General features: G+C 27.7%; 1 protein-coding gene across 6 annotated transcripts in view; it reads right to left on the reverse strand.

Moving 5' to 3' along the window:
• Positions 1-18,135, reverse strand: part of LOC124425664 (rhophilin-2) — a 49,940-nt gene that overhangs the window by 22,188 nt on the left and 9,617 nt on the right. The window contains exons 2-4 of one of the 6 annotated variants that reach the window (XM_046966298.1): positions 3,463-3,962; positions 2,500-2,591; positions 2,111-2,370 (exon numbers count right to left, since the gene is read on the reverse strand). The exons of 4 other annotated variants lie outside the window; for them this stretch is intronic. In XM_046966298.1, coding sequence (XP_046822254.1) covers positions 2,111-2,140 — 30 coding nt within the window. In that variant the 5' untranslated portion in view covers positions 2,141-2,370; positions 2,500-2,591; positions 3,463-3,962. Of the gene's footprint in view, positions 1-2,110; positions 2,371-2,499; positions 2,724-3,462; positions 3,963-18,135 lie in introns of those variants that run through there. One more of the 6 variants, XM_046966299.1, reaches the window with a different exon arrangement.

The following is an 18,135-nucleotide window of genomic DNA, read 5'->3' on the forward strand; positions in this document are numbered from 1 at the left end:
AAAGAGAGAAAATAACAGAGAAAGAGAGAGAGAGAGAGAGAGAGAGAGAGAGAGAGGAAGAGAGGGAGGGAGGGAAAGAGATAGGAGCCTACGCAAACTCGTTTACACGGAGGTTCAATGAAACATATGAATATAATATAATATTTACATATGTATATATATATGTAAGTGTGTATGTATGAAATAACCTACGTTTTATTACGAAAGTATACATTTATTTCCGATTTATACCTAGAAAAAGAAAGAGAAAGAGAGAGAGAGAGAGAGAGAGAGAGAGAGAGAGAGAGAGAGAGAGAGAGAGAGAGAGATACTCATAATTATTCCTGAATTAACATGTACAAGCTATTTTACAAAGATACAAATAATATATACAATATATCACCAAAAAGAAAATTGTCTAACAATTCAAATCTACGTTCGCGCGAATAATATTATTTCAAAAAAAAAAAAATTAATTGATCGTATAATCGTATTAAAAAAAAAAAAAGAAAAAAAGAAAAGAAAAAGACAAAAAAGAAAGAAAGAAAGAAAGAAAATGCATATTATCATCTTATTAAGATGACATAGATAATATTTATAAGAAATATATGTATATACATATATATATATAATACAGAAATTTGATAATTTTCAATATAATTGTTATTCATTTTGAAATAAACATTTTCGAGTGGATATGTTAATAAGGAAAGTTTATGAACCATAGGAATAATACGATGTTACAAAGTTTGGTATGCCTGAAGCAATAGACAGGTAATCGTCATTACTACTTTAGAATGCCATATTGGATGTATTCTCATTCACCATACTGATGTTACCACGACCTGTAACTTCGTCGTAGTCTACCTACGTCGTCCGACAGGAAACGCATCGTAGATATATATGTGTATATATATATATATGTGTGTGTGTGTGTGTGTGTGTGTGTACGCGAGTTATTATTTCGCACGAAACAAAACGTCGATATCGTTGCACATAAGAATCGTAAAAAAGAGAGGACGTTCAATTCGCACGATTTTTTATCGTTCAAAAGAGCCAATGAGAAAAGAAAAAAAATAAATAAATAAATTTTTCTTCGATCGTTTATTCATTAAATACGAATTATCTGAGAGCAAACGATTAGTTTTATTACGATCGATGTCACGTGTCTTAATTGTTCCTCGATTTGTTCTTATTATCTTCGAAAAAATGTAATGGCTGATAAAATTATAAATATTATTACGATTGTCTGATTGATAATGTAATGGAGATTACGTTTCTGTGATATAATTATTTATATTTGATCATTCCAAGATCTTCGTAACGAATAGAATTCTACTTTTTATTTTGTATATGTACATACATATATTATCAGGGTATATAAGAGAAAAGAGGAATTTTTTTTCTTTTTTTTTTGTGTCGTTTTATAAAAATAAAAAAAAAAAAAACGAAAAAAGAATATTCTTCTATGTCACATTTTATGATAATATGAAAATACAAAAATGATATCAAACAAATCCATAATCCATAACACTCTAATAACATACTTGGTTAAACTCATATCTCATTATTATTCGTCATATTTCCTAAATATGTTCAAAAAAAAAAAAAGAAAAAAGAAAAAAAGAAAGAAAGAAAGAAAAGAAAGAAAAGAAAAAGATCCTTCTCGTTACCTTTCTCTTTTCTTTTTCAAATCGTACTTCCGGGAGTTGCACATATTTTTTATATAAAAATTAAATATAAATATATTTAATATAAAAATAAATTTTTATAAAAAAAATTAAATATATATATATATATATATATATAATATATATATATTTTTTTTTTCACATCACGATACACGATACAAAACGTTTCTAATTTTCTTCCATTCGAACGATCAAGATCGACAACTTCTAAACGGCGTGCAACGATCTCGAACGTTCAAACGTTTCCACGCACGGAGTAACACACGGTCTATCTCTCGTGCGAGGAAAAGAAGAAAAAAATAAAAAAAAAAAAAAAAAAAAAAAAAAAGAAGGAAAAGAAGAAGAAGATGAAGAAGATGAAGAAGAAGAAGAAAGATATTTGCGTGAAGGAAAGAAGAAATGGAGAATAATTAACGGTAGGTAAGCAAGTAACGAGTTACCTGTAACTTTATGTCCGGAAGTATCAGCATGGCTCGCTCCTATTAAGCTTCACGATATTCGCGGTATGATCCTCGATCCGTGACTGGTTGTACTTGTATTAGGGATGGGTGATGGTGATGGTGATGGGTGATGGTGATGGTAGGTTTGGGGGAGGGGGTGGGGGTGAGAGGAAGAAGGTAGAGAGGGGTGAAGGGTGGTAACCTCGCGTCTCTACGGATGCACCACGAACGTTAACACTCCGGTCAATTCACGCGCACTCCTACAAAACCGGAAGCACATACGTGTCTCTATCCTCTGTGTATGTATATGTCCTGTACATATGTGTGTGTGTGTGTGTGTGTATGTGTGTGTATGTTTCTCCGTTTGTGTTACATATGCACGTACTTACACAAAGTTAAAGTCTTTTCGTTGAAGAAAAAGGGTCGTAAGCGATGCGTGAAGAAGTTGTTCCTTGTATACACAGTATCGGTTTTCCACCTTCTAGAATTTACTATTATGTTATTCTTTTTTTTTTTCTATATATCCTATCGCGCATCGATTATGAAAAACATATTAATCGATAATTATTTCGTTTAAGAATTATTAGATTATTAGATTATGTAAAGGATCAATTTCAAAAAGAATTAATTCTATTGTAGAGAGTATCCTTCTCTTTCTTCCTCCCACTCACTCACTCACTCTCTCTCTCTCTCTCTCTCTCTCTCTCTCTCCGTCTCTTTTTTTTCTTTCTTTTTCTTTAGATACAATAATCTTTGCACGAGAATAAAAACAACGTGCATAGCGAGACATTTGTCTATTTTATGAAAATGAATCGTAAGAGTACGAGAAATAAAAGAGAAATCGATTATCCATACGACGAAAGATATCGATTGTATTTTTATAAAAAAAAAGAAAGAAAAAAAAAAAAAGAAAAAAAAGAAAGAAGAAAGAAACGTTACACTTAAATCAATTTTAATTTGGAAAAAGTTAAAAATAATACAAAACCTTACAACACTTTTGGCACTGTTATTATATTCCTCGAAACGAAACTAATTTCTTTGAAACGTCGTATCTATAAAACGTAGAACAAATATCTGAATCTCTAACGGGTTGAAAATAAAATTTAAATACCGAACGAAATCAATTATTTGAATAATAAAACGAACGAACGAATGAGAAATCGATCGGTCGGTCGGTCGCTCGGTCGATCGATCGGTCGGTCGTTATTCACAAATGAAATATCGAATGAAAAAAAAAAAAAAAAAGAAAAAAAAAAGAAAAATAAAAAAAAGAATCACGATTCTTTAAGTCGAGAATGAGAAGAAAGTGTAGCCGTGGTAGAATCCGACGCCTTTGAGTTCGATGCACTCACTTTGGATGATATCCTTGGGCCTTGAACTCACCATCGATCGACGAAGATCCTCGCACGTTTTTCTCGAAAACGAAAGTAATATCTAAATGTCGTAACTAAATAACGTTCTTTCTCGTTTCACTCCGATATATAAATAATAAAGAGAGAGAAAAAGATAGAGAGGGAGAAGGAAAGAAATGGATTAAGAGACACATTACAAAAGGAAATAGTGAGAAAGAGAAAAATGAAAGAATATATACGCGAGCGGAGCGGACGTGGATTTCACGGTTCGCCGTTGACTTCTGAGACTCGCGAGGACGCGAGTTCTTCGGCTTCTTCGTTGTGCTTCGCCGTCTGGGAGAAAAAGGAAGAGAAGGAGGAGGACGAGATGGAGGAGGAGTAGGAAGAGGAGGAGGAGGAGGAAGAGGAGGTGGAAGACGCGGACGAGAAGGACGAGGAGAAGGAGGTGGAAAAAGAAGAAATAGTCGGGGCCCGGCGAGGTAGTGGGAGTTGGGCCTCACCTGTAACGACCAGCGTTAGAGTGGGGAGGGTTGTCTAGCTCGTCGGCGAAATAATGTGCGTATGTACGTACGTAGTATATAGGGTGTAAACAAATTTCAAATATATCAAATGAATAAAGCTTATCGTAAATTGAAGTACGAGAAATAATAGAATATTGAAATCAATACATTTCAATTGATATTTAAATGATCGATCGCTTAAAATGAGAAATTTATTATTTTTTTATATCCTATTATACAAATTTTCTTTAATGATCTTTCAATAGACAAAATGAAAATTTTCGTAATATACGTGCGATAGAGGAATCAATTGAAATTCGACATCTTGTATTTTATTTATATAAAAATAAAGTTTTTTATTCAAAAATAATTCTCAGAAAGAAATAGTTCGATTTAAAAATAATTTTGGATTTCCTTTTTTTTTCTTTTTTACTTTTTCTTTTTCTTGATTAGAAATATTCGATTTAATCTGATCGATTGAAAATATTTGATGCGTGACAATTTTCGTTTGTCGTGAGATTCTTTCTGACAATAATTTCCTCCCTCTCTTCTCCAAGAGAAAAAAGAAAAAAAAAAAAACAGATTGTAATCGAAGTATTTTATTTTCCTCTTTTCTACGTTCTATTTCTCGTAACGAGTTTTTCCCTTTAATTTTGATATATGCAGAAAGTAATCACGTTATACGAGGTTCACCCTATATATATCACAAGTTATGATGACGACGGGAGGCATTCACGGCATCTTAGATTCTACTAACATAAAGTAAGAGTTCCTTTTCGGAGTTTTCAACGATTCAAGTAACTTGACTCATCCTGGTATATTACCAGCCATTCAATTTTTGGCTCCCGTCCTTAATCGTGAGACCATTCTTGTTAAATTAACGAGAGGAAGGTGCTATCGCAGACGTTCTATCTTCGATCTTAGAATAAGATGACTTTTAATCCTTTTCTTAAGACAATTCTGTGTTTTTTTCTTATCCTTTAACTTCTTCTTCGTGCTCTTTCCACATAAAAATTCCGGATAAATATGCAAATAAATAAATAAATTCTAAATGAAAAAAAAATAAAATCTCCAATTAAGACCGAACATATCCATTTGTTGTTTCAATCGTATAGAAATCTAATTCTCATTGAAAATTTATCTAATTCGATCGTAATCGGATCATAGGACGGACGCGTTGACATTCGACTCGAGGTATGAATTTAAATAACTATGAGTGAAAATGATCGATGGAAAGTAACGAGAATGGATGAAAGTTCATGGTATACTAGAAAGTCGATATGTCTACACTCACATACCTTTATCTAACTATCTTTAATTTGAACTGAACTTTTCTAACTAATCTAGGAGAACGTGCTCGCGATAGCCTTTAGACTTTAATGTTTATGTATGTTAAATGCACGCCTACACACACACACGCGAACGAACAAGTTCTATAAAAAAGGAAAAAACAAAAAAAAATAAAAAATAATAATAATAATAATAATAATAATAATAATAATATTATTATTATTATTATTATTATTATTATTATTATTATTATTATTATTATTATTATTATTATTGTAATCCAAATAAGTCTTCCTACAATTTCTATTAAAAAATTTCTTTCGAAACTATAGCATTATCGATGTCTCATCATCGATTAATAAATTATAAACCCCCTCTTACGAACTCTCCTATCCCTACCCCTTTATATAATATTTCCTGGAAAAGTTAATGCACGTGAGTAGGATTATAAAAATCTAACGAAATTAAATAGGAATGCCTTTAATTGGACTAACTCGTCACGTCGACTTCCGTGCGTTGTTTGACAACGTGATGGGAGCCAGAAAACTCCGGATTACCCGGACGAGGTAGGTAAGAATTGAAAAGAAGAAACGGCAGAGAAAGAAATAGAAAGAAAGAAAGAAAAAGAAAGAAAGAAAAGGAACACCTGGTTACCGGTGAAATAATGCCACGTGCGAAAGGTGACTGTGAGAGTAGGGTGGAGGAGGAAGAGAGGGCAAATGAACGGAAGCCGAGAGACTCCAGCTGTATACGACGACGGTGAGAAAAGAAAGGTAAAAGAGAAAGACAGAGAGAGAGAGAGAGAGAGAGAGAGAGAGAGAAAAGAAAACAAAAAAATTTATATCCGATCAACGTTGAGAAGGAAAAACAAGACGAGATGATAAATGAATAAATGAAAAAAAAGAAAAAAGAAAAAAAAAAGAATTTTTTTAATTAAAAAAATTCAGGAAATAATTTGAAAGAATAAATATAGTAATAGAATTGAAATTACCGTTTTGAGATAATTAATAAAAATAAACGAAAAATGATAATGCCATAATACATTCGCATAACGTCACTATATATATATATATATATATATATATATATATATATATATATATATATATATATATATATATATATATAGAACGAAAGGAAAAAAAGAGAAAGAGAGAGAGAGAGAGAGAGAGAGAGAGAGAAAAGAAAACAAAAAAATTTATATCCGATCAACGTTGAGAAGGAAAAACAAGACGAGATGATAAATGAATAAATGAAAAAAAAGAAAAAAGAAAAAAAAAGAATTTTTTTAATTAAAAAAATTCAGGAAATAATTTGAAAGAATAAATATAGTAGTAGAATTGAAATTACCGTTTTGAGATAATTAATAAAAATAAACGAAAAATGATAATGCCATAAGTGTATGAATTAATACATTCGCATAACGTCACTATATATATATATATATATATATATATATATATATATATATATATATATAGAACGAAAGGAAAAAAAGAGAAAGAGAGAGAAAGAGAGAAAAAAAAAGGACGATAGTATCAACGAACTCTGTGAAGCCATTTCTAGTCGAACGATCGAACGTTACCGTGATTTTAATGGATAAGTATCACGTGATCGAAGTCGAAGGCAATACTCTTGACTTCCGGTTTTTTTTTTTTTTTTTTTTTTTTTTTTTTGTAACCGTCGAAGAAAGTGAAGTTTATCGATGATTAAAAAAATTAAATTGTCCTTCTCTGCTTTGCACGCGATCTTCTCTTCCTTTCTTTCTATCTCTTTATCCCATTCTTCGTTCGTATTTTCAATACGGGAAAATGAATACCTATCAGTTATTATTCTTGAAATTATATCTTTAATTAAAAGTTATCACTATCTGTATGCGTATATGCTCCTAATGATACACAAACGTCGATTAAATACTAATCGATCGTAACGAACCTGTCCCACGTTTAAATACCGTCTAATGAAATAAAATAAAAGGAAAGAAAAAAAGAAAAAAACAGTATAAACAATTTTTCTCGCATCCTACTTGCGTCATAATGTAATATTACATTTATGTACGGTATGTAAACTTTTTTCTTCCCTTCTAAACATTTGTTTTCTCTCTTTTTCCTCGAAGAAAACGATTTAAAAGTCTGTACGATCGGACAAGTAAAATAAATTTTTATGTTATTTATTTAACAGAGAAATTAAATGGATACATTCGGAAACTTTATTTATATGTTATAAAATTTAGAATAATTTTTAAAATAAGAAACGAATACGAGAGATAAATATGGAAAGAAGTAAAAAATGCGAAAGATAAGAATAAAAAGTAATCTCTATAACATTCCAAAATATCAATAGACATCGAAACTACTTATGGTCAATTTCTTGTGTTTCGTGTATTCCTTCGAGCGATCTTTCGTAAGAGACATACTTTTTTTTTTGCTTTTTATTCTTTTTTTTTTTTTGTTTTCTTTTTCTTTTTCTTTTTTATCAAAACAGGACGACGAGTTAATTAGTAATGTTTGTAAATGCCTTGGGGCCGATAGAAAGGAGTCGATCGTTCATTAGGACGTACGTAAGTACATACTTATATAGTTACGAATGTGAAAGGGTAAGCTCACGTGCCAGCCTATCTCCCCTCGGGATATAATGATGAGTTCGTTTTCTCCAATAAAAATCATACATGTATAGCATTATAATGATCGATGGGATATAACGAAAAAAAAGAACGAAAAAAAAAATATGACGAATTATCTCGACTCGAACTCAATCAATTAAACCCCGTAAAATGCCATATTACGATATATTATAAAATTAATTGTCAGTTTCATAAAAAAGGATTGCGATAATCCAAATTTAAAAAAAGAAAAAGAAAAGACAAAAAGAAAGAAAGAAAAAAAAATAATTATCTCCGCTTTACAATTATAATATTTATCTTATTAATCATAGACATATTATTTATATAATTGATTATATAATAATTATATTTATATTATAACTATTATAATATACATACAAATATATACATATATATATATATATAATAATTATATATAATATAAAATAAATTAATTGCGTACAAATAAAAAAATATTTATATATTTTTTATTTATGTAATAATTTATTATTATTATATATAATATAAATATTACCATATTATTTACATATTATATATATATATGTATATTAATATAAATAATTATATAATATGATAAATAACTAATATAACATTTCTTTCTGAAAAAACTTTTTAATTGAAAGATCGAAAGATAAAATAAAAGAGAAAATGAAATGTTAAGAACAGTTTTTCTTTCGAAGGGAAAATTGATCGAACGTCGAAAGACTTAAACGGAAGTGGTATGTTCGGAATTCTTCAGAAATTTTATGAGAATGTATTATACACATACATACACACGGAAAACATACATACATAGATTGACTTTTATAACTATATATGTATTACGCGTATAGTTTAACTAGCCGCGAGTTATTCGCTCACGTTGGTATATATGGGCGAGTGTATTATTGCTCCGCATACCGGAGACTGGTTTGAAATATTTGCCGTTAGAAAGCTGGACCACAGGAACGATTGGAGATTCGTAGAAGTAAAAGACCTTCTCATTTCTTCGCTCGATTGATTTACCAATGAATCTGCGAGAATCGTTTCAACTTAATTTTCGGTAAACCTAATGGTAGATCTTTCCTATTTATTTCTTTCATTCTTTCTTTCTTTCATTCTTTCTTTCTTTCATTCTTTCTTTAACTCGTCTATTCGTGTATTTCGTTTATCGATTATCGTTCACCGTTATAAAATATTGTACTTTATATTGCTCCTTAACTGTGCTCGAAATGAAATAATTTAATTTCTTGAGAATGAAAACAGAACTTGGAATATTAACGGAAAAAAAATACGCATGTGTGTGTGTGTGTGTGTGTGTGTGTGTACATGTCAAAATTGTAAATCAAAATAACGTGAGGTTAAATCTTAAAAATGTATCTTGTAACGGAATTACAAAATATTAATATAGAATTTAATTTAATGCGTAGTATAACGTGTCTCTGCAATAATTTAATTATTTAGTGAAATTTTAAAACCAAAAAAAAAAAGAAGAAAAAAAATACTGCAATAAAATTTTTTCATTTTCATATTTATCTCCATAAAATATTTTCGTTTCCATATTTAAATTAATAATTAATATCTACAATATATATATATATATTATTATATAAAAATAAATCTCGCATTAATCAAGATAATTTAATTTATTATCCTTATAAAAAAGCAATTTGTTCGCGAACAAATTTTGTCACATAGGCATTTGGTCAGATCGTCGTTAAAAAAAAAAAAAAAAAACTGGAAAAGAAATAGAATGAATGATTTTAATAGCCATCGGTGACTAAGATTTTTGTATTTCTCGACGGTCATCTTAATTGATTGACTTATGTAATCGATTACATAATGTATATAGATCTTTTTTATGTTAACGTTCGATGTCACGTATGTGAGGCAATAAGTATCTCTCTTTCTCTCTCTCTCTCTCTCTATCTATCTATCTATCTATCTCTCTCTTTCTCTCTTTAAAGATCACTTTCGCACTAATGGCCATGGTTATCGATCGGAATATATATATATATATATATATATATATATATATATATATATATATATATATATCGTGCTCGTTTCGAAATTCGAACGAAATATAATTATCCACGCTTGCACTTATGAACTTTCGCTCGTAAATTCGACAAAGATTACGTAAGCTTGCAAGGGTAATTTGTTTTTTACAATTTTAATATTATTATTATTATTATTATTATTATTATTATTATTATTATTATTATTATTATTATTATTACTATTAAAAAAAGAGTAGAGAAAGAGAAAAAAGAAAAAAAAAATTCGATGTCCGATGATAATAATTACCATGAATTCAGATGGATCAAAGTATGACAATTTATTGGAATAAAATGTTATCTTCCTTTATTTTCTTTTCTCTTTTTTTTTTCTTATTCCACGCTGTACGATTTATTGGTGTAAGTGTTCTATTCGTTACGTAAAACACTTTTACATTTCATTATGTAAAACCGATACAAAAACGCACCGGCTGATATAATCCAAATTATTGACATTCCAACTTAAATAATTAAAAAGTTCAATATTTTTTTTCATGATTACATCAAGTACTGTTTCACATTCTCACCTTGCTCTCATTATTATTATTATTATTATTATTATTATTATTATTATTATTATTATTATTATTATTATTATTATTATAATATCAAAAAATTCTCTATAGAGAAAAATGAATAAATAAATAAATATATATATATATATATATATATATATATATTATATTTTTCAAAATACATATTATATTTTTCAAATGGAATACAAAAAAAATCTAATGAAGATGAACATTTGAAAAATGCACTTTTATCGAAGAGGAATATACGAGCTGTATTATTGAAAAAAAAAAATATATATATATATACATATATATATATTATATATAATAAATATATATATATATTATATATATATTATATATAATAAATAATATAAATATTATATATATATTATATATAATAAATATATATATATATATACATATATATATATATACATATATATATATATATATACATATATATATATATACATATATATATATATATATATATATATATTTTAGACCTGATCCGACCTCTAATATTAAAAAAAAAAAAAAGAAAAAAGAAAAGAGAAAAAAAAACGTATCAAATATTAAAAGAATAAAATATTGTTATATTATTCATATTATATAATAAAAAAAAAAAAAGTTAATTGATTTGGCTTCTCATTTTCTGAAAACTTTTTTTCTGTCTAAATGATTCGAAACGATATCACAGTGAGGATAATGATGTCCGTGAAACGACGGGCTAACAATGAACCCCACAAACAATGATTCATCGCACCTTGACGCGCAAAAGACCCCGAATGGGTCGAGCACGTGCTGTCCCTTCTTGAATCAGCCTAACAGTGTCTTTTCTTATGGTTCCTGACCTCTTCCTCTCCTTCTTTCTCTTTTCCCTTCACCTTCCTTGTATCCTCATGCTCAATGACTCATGACTCGAAAGGAGGGGGCGGTCGGTCGGTCGGTCGTTCAGTCGATTCGAAGGATTGGAATCAGGGGTAAAGGGAGACAACGACGGGGGGTTATCGTTGTCGGCATACGATATTAGCCACCGTTTTAATCTATCGTATTTCGATGTATATTCTTGCCGACAGGTGCAAATTCTAAATGCGGCAACCATCAAGCTATAACAATTTTATTCTCATTCCGCTCCGTACGTTTCTATTATCGTTTACAATCCGTTTCAAGATAAATAAATTTATTATGAAAGGAATAATAATAAAGTTATATTTTCTTTTCTCTTTCTCTCTTTCTCTCTCTCTCTCTCTCTCTCTCTCTCTCTCTCTTTTTCTTTCTTTTTCTCTGGTTTATAAAATATCGTATTAATATTATTATATTAAAAGGAAAGTTAAAAAAAAATATATAGAATGCATTAAAATGTAAATGCAAATTTATACAACATTATTGGAATTTGATTTAATTTATAAAGTTTATATTTAATGTATGTGTTTACATATATATATATATATATATATATATATATATATATATATATATATATATATATCTTAAAATTTAATTTGTTATCATGTAATATATTCTTGACATTTTCTTTTCTATTTGTTAACATAAATCTAATGATAATAAACATTTAAGTTATGTAATTATGAAATAAATAAGTAATCAGTTATAAATTAATTTATACGAAATATTTTATTTATACGTTCAATTAATCAATCAAATCAAAGATATTTTAATGTCATTCATTATTATATACACACACACACACACACACACACACACACACACACACACATATATATATATATATATAAACTCATGAAGAATATTTTACATTTTTTTCAATTTCATAATAAAAAAGAAGATTTCTTAATTTATACAAAATATTTTATTTATACGATCAATTAATCAATCAAATCAAAGATATTCTAATGTCACTCATCATTATATACATATACATATATACATATATATATATATATACATATATATATATATTATTAAAAGCTCATGAAGAATATTTTACATTTATGTTTTTTTTTAATTTCATAAAAACGAAGAGATATACTCGTAGTGCAAGAACGAGTGAGATTATGGAAATGAAATATTTTGAAAGTTGCTGTAGTCGAATCCGACTCTTCGATTCGATCGTTCGACCGTAAGTAATCGCCATCGGAAAGTATATTGGTTTTGTGCCAGACGTTCTTTGCTTCGAGTTGGCTTCGCCTTTCATGTGACATAGCTCGTGGTATCAAGGTAACGATGTTTAAAACGAACGATCAACATTGTTTAAGCAAATGCGTGAAACTCGTACCATTGTGTACTTTCTAAATTCTAATTCTCAAGACTAAAATTTATCAGACCTTTTTATCGGATCGCTTACCGATTAGAGATTTTTTATATTGATAGAACTTTTACGATTTCCCGCAATACGTACGTATTTATTTACATACATATATACATACATACATACATATATACATACATACATACATACATATATACATACATACATACATACGTGTACGTGAAGCGTTTTACGTATAGAGGTATTAAAATCTCGTTAAATACAATTCTAATCTTTAAGGCCAGTTAAATGATAGGCCGCGCCATCCGAAGTCGTTAACTTTCTGAACTTTCTATTTGCGACTATTATTATTTATCTATCAGTAATGATAATTGCATTTTATTAATATTTACAATGATTAGACGTGAATGTACGTGTAACGTAAGTAAATAAATGCATTTTTTTTCAATAAAAAACGCACGATAATTTTATGCGATTCTAAAATCACATTTTAAAGTAGCACGATGTAATTTAATAAATATATATTTTTACAGTTATTAATTATCACATTATGTTATGCTCAAATATGTAAAACTGAAGAGGTATGTATATAATAAGCGGGAAAGAATGCGTTTAAACCGATGATATTTCTGAAGCATTATTAAATCATTCTTCTTCCATAAATGAAACAAAACGATGGCATAACAATGCTTTCTGTGGTCACTATTCTTGAGAAAAGAAAACAAAAAAGACGTCGTATTTAATCGAGTCTTTTATTTCCTTCAATTTGTTTTGTTTTTTTTTCCTTTTTTTTTTGTTCTTTTAAGACTTTTCCAAATGGATCGAACGAAATCGCGGTTAGTAAAGTAAATCTGAATTTAATCGAAAATAATTCGATTGGACGATTATTTTAATAGTTTGAAAAAAAAAAAAATTACTAGACTCAATATACTTCTCTCTCTCTCTCTCTCTCTCTCTCTCTCTCTCTCTCTCCCTCTCTCTCTCTCTATGATAATTCTAAAAAAAAATAAGAAGTCGTACGAATAAATTCCTTATAAATCAATATTTAAAAATTTTAAACGACATATATTGAAGAACTATTCTTTTTAATTTTATACGATATAATCTATATAATAAATCAAAGATACATATGATCGTACAATATAATCCATCCTATAGACAAGCGTACATAAACTTCTTCATTTATTATTCTTTATTTATTCTTATTTCATTTCTCATTTACTTATATACTTCCATATAATAATTAACATTCAACGCTATATTCACTGAACAAGAAACACTTGAACTCGATAGTTATCTTTCTAATCTTTAATCTTAAGTTTTCTAGTTTTTCTTTTTCTTTTCCTTTTTTTCATTATTCTTTTTTTTTCTTTTTTTTTTTTTTTTATTTTCAAGGGGAATGAAAATTGAGTTCAACAAAGATCCATGATAGAGAGATAATAGATCGTTTTTATTTTGTTTTTGTTTTCTCTCTCTTTCTTTCTCTCCCTCCCTATCTCTCTCTCTCTCTCTCTCTCTCTCTCTTTCACGAGAGAATAATTACTATCGATTTTTTATCATGACGGAAAAAAGCAAAGTAGCATGTCACGGAAGGTAGGGGCTCGATAAAGCCAAGGGGAGGAAGTCTTAGGATAGCACTTCTCATTACATGCGCTGCTAACCAATCATGACGCCTCTTGGCGTGCCATTTTTCGCGACCTTTTTTCCATTCGAAAAGCACGTCTTTTTTTTGTTCTTTCCTCCATAACAAAATAATCTGACGTGGATTATATAGTTTTTATATAAGCGAAACGAACTCTTTAACGCATGACTTTTTCTATCGACATTGTTACAGAAAAAAATATACGATCTATTAAAAAAAAAAAAAAAATATATATATACATATATATTATTATAAAAATTTAATGAATAACTATTAATTCATTTAATTAATTTGATATTCATCAATTACATTTAATCAATATCCTTTGCACGATAATTTGAATTGTTCTCGTTGAAAATATTATCTGCAAATATTTCTTACTTATTAGATATTTAATTTTTTTAATATATTTAAAGATATTTTTAAATGTTAATAAACATATATTTATACTTTAAATATTTTTTAATATGTTTTATTTTAATATTTTACCAATTGTATGTATGTATGTATGTATGTATATGTATATATATATATATATATGTATATATATATGTATGTATATGTATATATATATAAATATATATATATATATATATATATATATATATATATATATATATTCACGAAGTGATACAATGTTTTTGTGAAACGCAAACGGACTTATATCAGTTGTAAAGAAAACATTAATGCACTCTCTATTCATTTAAAAGAAAAACCTCTTGACTAATTCATGAGGATATTGTATCGTATTGACTACATTATTGTAAATATAAACTGGAGACATTCACTCTCATCTTTAGCTTAAATTAGCTTTGAGTCATTTCCTTCTTCTTTTTTTTTTTCGAAATTGAACTTATACCACATGCAAAGAAAAACAACGTATATAATATTATTTTCAACATTAATACGTTGCAATTTTTCAATTAAACGTAATTAAAAATTTAACATGTCGATAGACAAAAATTTATAAAATAAAATTATATGTTTGTATACTTTAAATTTATTATGTAATTATGTTTAGACATAACTATTAAAAGCAATCGTTAAGATTATTCGCAATGATTAAATTATTTCTTTCTTAAAAATCTTTTTTCATTTCGATATTTATAAGACAAATATTATTTGAATTTCTTACTTATTTCGTACTATTCTTTTTATTTATTTATTTTTTTTTTTTCAAGATAAAACTATCCAGTTTTTATTCAATATAAATATTTAATTTAATTCTTTTTTTTATTCCTAAATATAAATAAAAAATATTCCACACAATTTCTAATAACAAATTATCTATCCGAATGTATTTAAACTTTTTACTCTTCTCTTTTATGATCTCTCAGATTTTTAAGGGCCAAATTTCACCGTGTAATACATTTTCATCTTGAAAATTTGAAAACTCATCGATAAAGTCACCCTCGAATAATAATTCGTATTATAGCGTACGAAATTAATATTAAATATAATCGAGTAAACGATAACGAAAGAAAAAAGAAAGAAAAAAAAAATCAAGAGGAAATAAATATAATGAATAAGTAAGATTCAGTGCAAAACTAAAACTCCATAAGATTGATCGCGATTATGAAAAAGGAAAAGAAAAAAAAAAAAACTGAACTGAACGTTGAATGACTGTTCCTGGCGAGTAGTATATATCGAGTTAAAGGTGATTGAACGAGTATATTGAACGAGTTTATAATACTGAATGTATCTTGAACGAGTATGTGATGTTGAATGGAATGATCGAGCTTCGATCTTCGATCGACGCGAAGGTCGAAGTTTTCTCTGACTATATACATTTTTAAGAAGTCAAATAATACTTCTTACGGAGATGGTGTCGAAAAAAAAAAAGAACTACTCATTGTTTCGACATAACTTTAATCCCGTTGATTGTTGATTATTAAAAAAAAAAAAAAAAAAAAACAAAAAAACAAAGAAAAGAAAAGGACATATATATAAGTACTGTTACGCAATTTTGAAGACGATCGAATTGATCTATTTTTTCTTTCCAAAGATTTACGATACGAGACTCATTTTAACAGAACTAATGCTAAAGTACGATATAAAAATAGAAAAAGAAAGAGAAAGTATTTGAAGAGTATCATTGAGACCGCTTCGTTTTGTTCGATGGGACAAATTTTTCGAACAATTAATATTCATCCTTCGATACAACGAAATTTCCATCGATTAAATGCAATATTTCTTTTCTTTCCTTTTTTTTATTTTCTCTTTTTCTTTTTTTCTACAGCATTTTTTTACAACCATGCATTAAACGAACGATCAATGGAGATTGTTTTAAATTCGTCCTGTGTCTTACGCAAGTATCGGATCGTGCCAGCAGGGAAAGTCCCGGATAACTACGCTTTCCTATACTAAGTATATATATATATATATATATATATATATGTACATATATATATACTATGTATGTAATACGATACATAGATATACATATACGTAAAAGAATTTTCTACCTACCATAAGAAATCATTATTTGCGATCTCGAAGAACGGAAAAGGAAAAGAAGTCTGGATTAGTGGAACAACGTATGGCAAGTTAGATCGATCGTTAAAAGTACATGTTCGAGTAGAGATCGAACGTGATTATGATTAAAAATTCATATTGGATATATATATGTATATAGAATTGATGAGGAAAAAATAAAAATAATAATATTTATTATTATATTGAAATCTTGAATATAATTATTTTATATAATATTTGTAATAATATAATTATATCTTAGATGGGAATATTCTTTTACGTGTAAAATTTTTCAAATAATATTTTTAATTTTCTATTATTATTATGTATAATATTATATCGTTTTTAATATTTATCTTATATTGTCGAAAATTACGATATATTTAGATTTATACAAAATTATTGATACAATATGTTTTAATCTTTATTTATTATATTATAGTATTTTCCTTCGAAATTCTTATTGTTTTTGTCTAGAAAGGTACAAATTTTTAAGTTCTACTAAATATGCATGATCCATGATCTATGATCTATGATCTATACGAATAGCACGAATAACACGATAGCGTGCTTTCTATTAATCCATCAATCCGAGTTCGAAAATGGGTCGTGAAAAAAAAATTCTGTTTCGTAAAATTCAACGATTTTCAAACTTCTGATGCACGAACTATATCATAAATGCATTTCTGCACTTTCCCAAAGAAAAATCAACGATAGAACTTAACCGACGAAATAATTTCTATTTTACACACATATAATCATATATAACGTATTACTTCAAAAAGAGAAAAAAAAAAAAAGAAAAAAAAGAAATATAAAGATGTTTTTTTTTTTTTAAATCTTAACCAACAAATATATGCCAGTACGTCTATGTATATTTTAATCATTGTTATATAATATTATAAATAATCATATATAATATAAAACAAGAATATGTTTTTTTTTTTAAATCAAATTTTAACAATACCATCGACGTTATCAAAAGTTTCAAATAACAATTATAATAATTTTAAACAATCATAACTAATAATTAAACAATTCCGATTATATCTCACATACATACGTATATACATAAATACATACATACATACACATATACGTAATTTGATATCTTTTCCTATAATTTTTCTTGACGGACGTTGTTTTATGAACTTTTTCTTCTCGCTTTGTTTTTCTCTCTTCTTATTTATCTCACATTCTACCAATGACTTCTTAGAAACATATGAAACGTTTGAAACATATGTAGGTTATGCATACATCGTACACTTATGTATCTACGATAATTAAAACGGCGCAAAAACTTTTGTTTGATATAAAAGAAATATGATTTAC

The sequence above is a fragment of the Vespa crabro genome, chromosome 7 (genome assembly GCF_910589235.1).
Source record: "Vespa crabro chromosome 7, iyVesCrab1.2, whole genome shotgun sequence".
In the NCBI taxonomy this organism is placed as follows: Eukaryota; Metazoa; Arthropoda; class Insecta; order Hymenoptera; family Vespidae; genus Vespa; species Vespa crabro.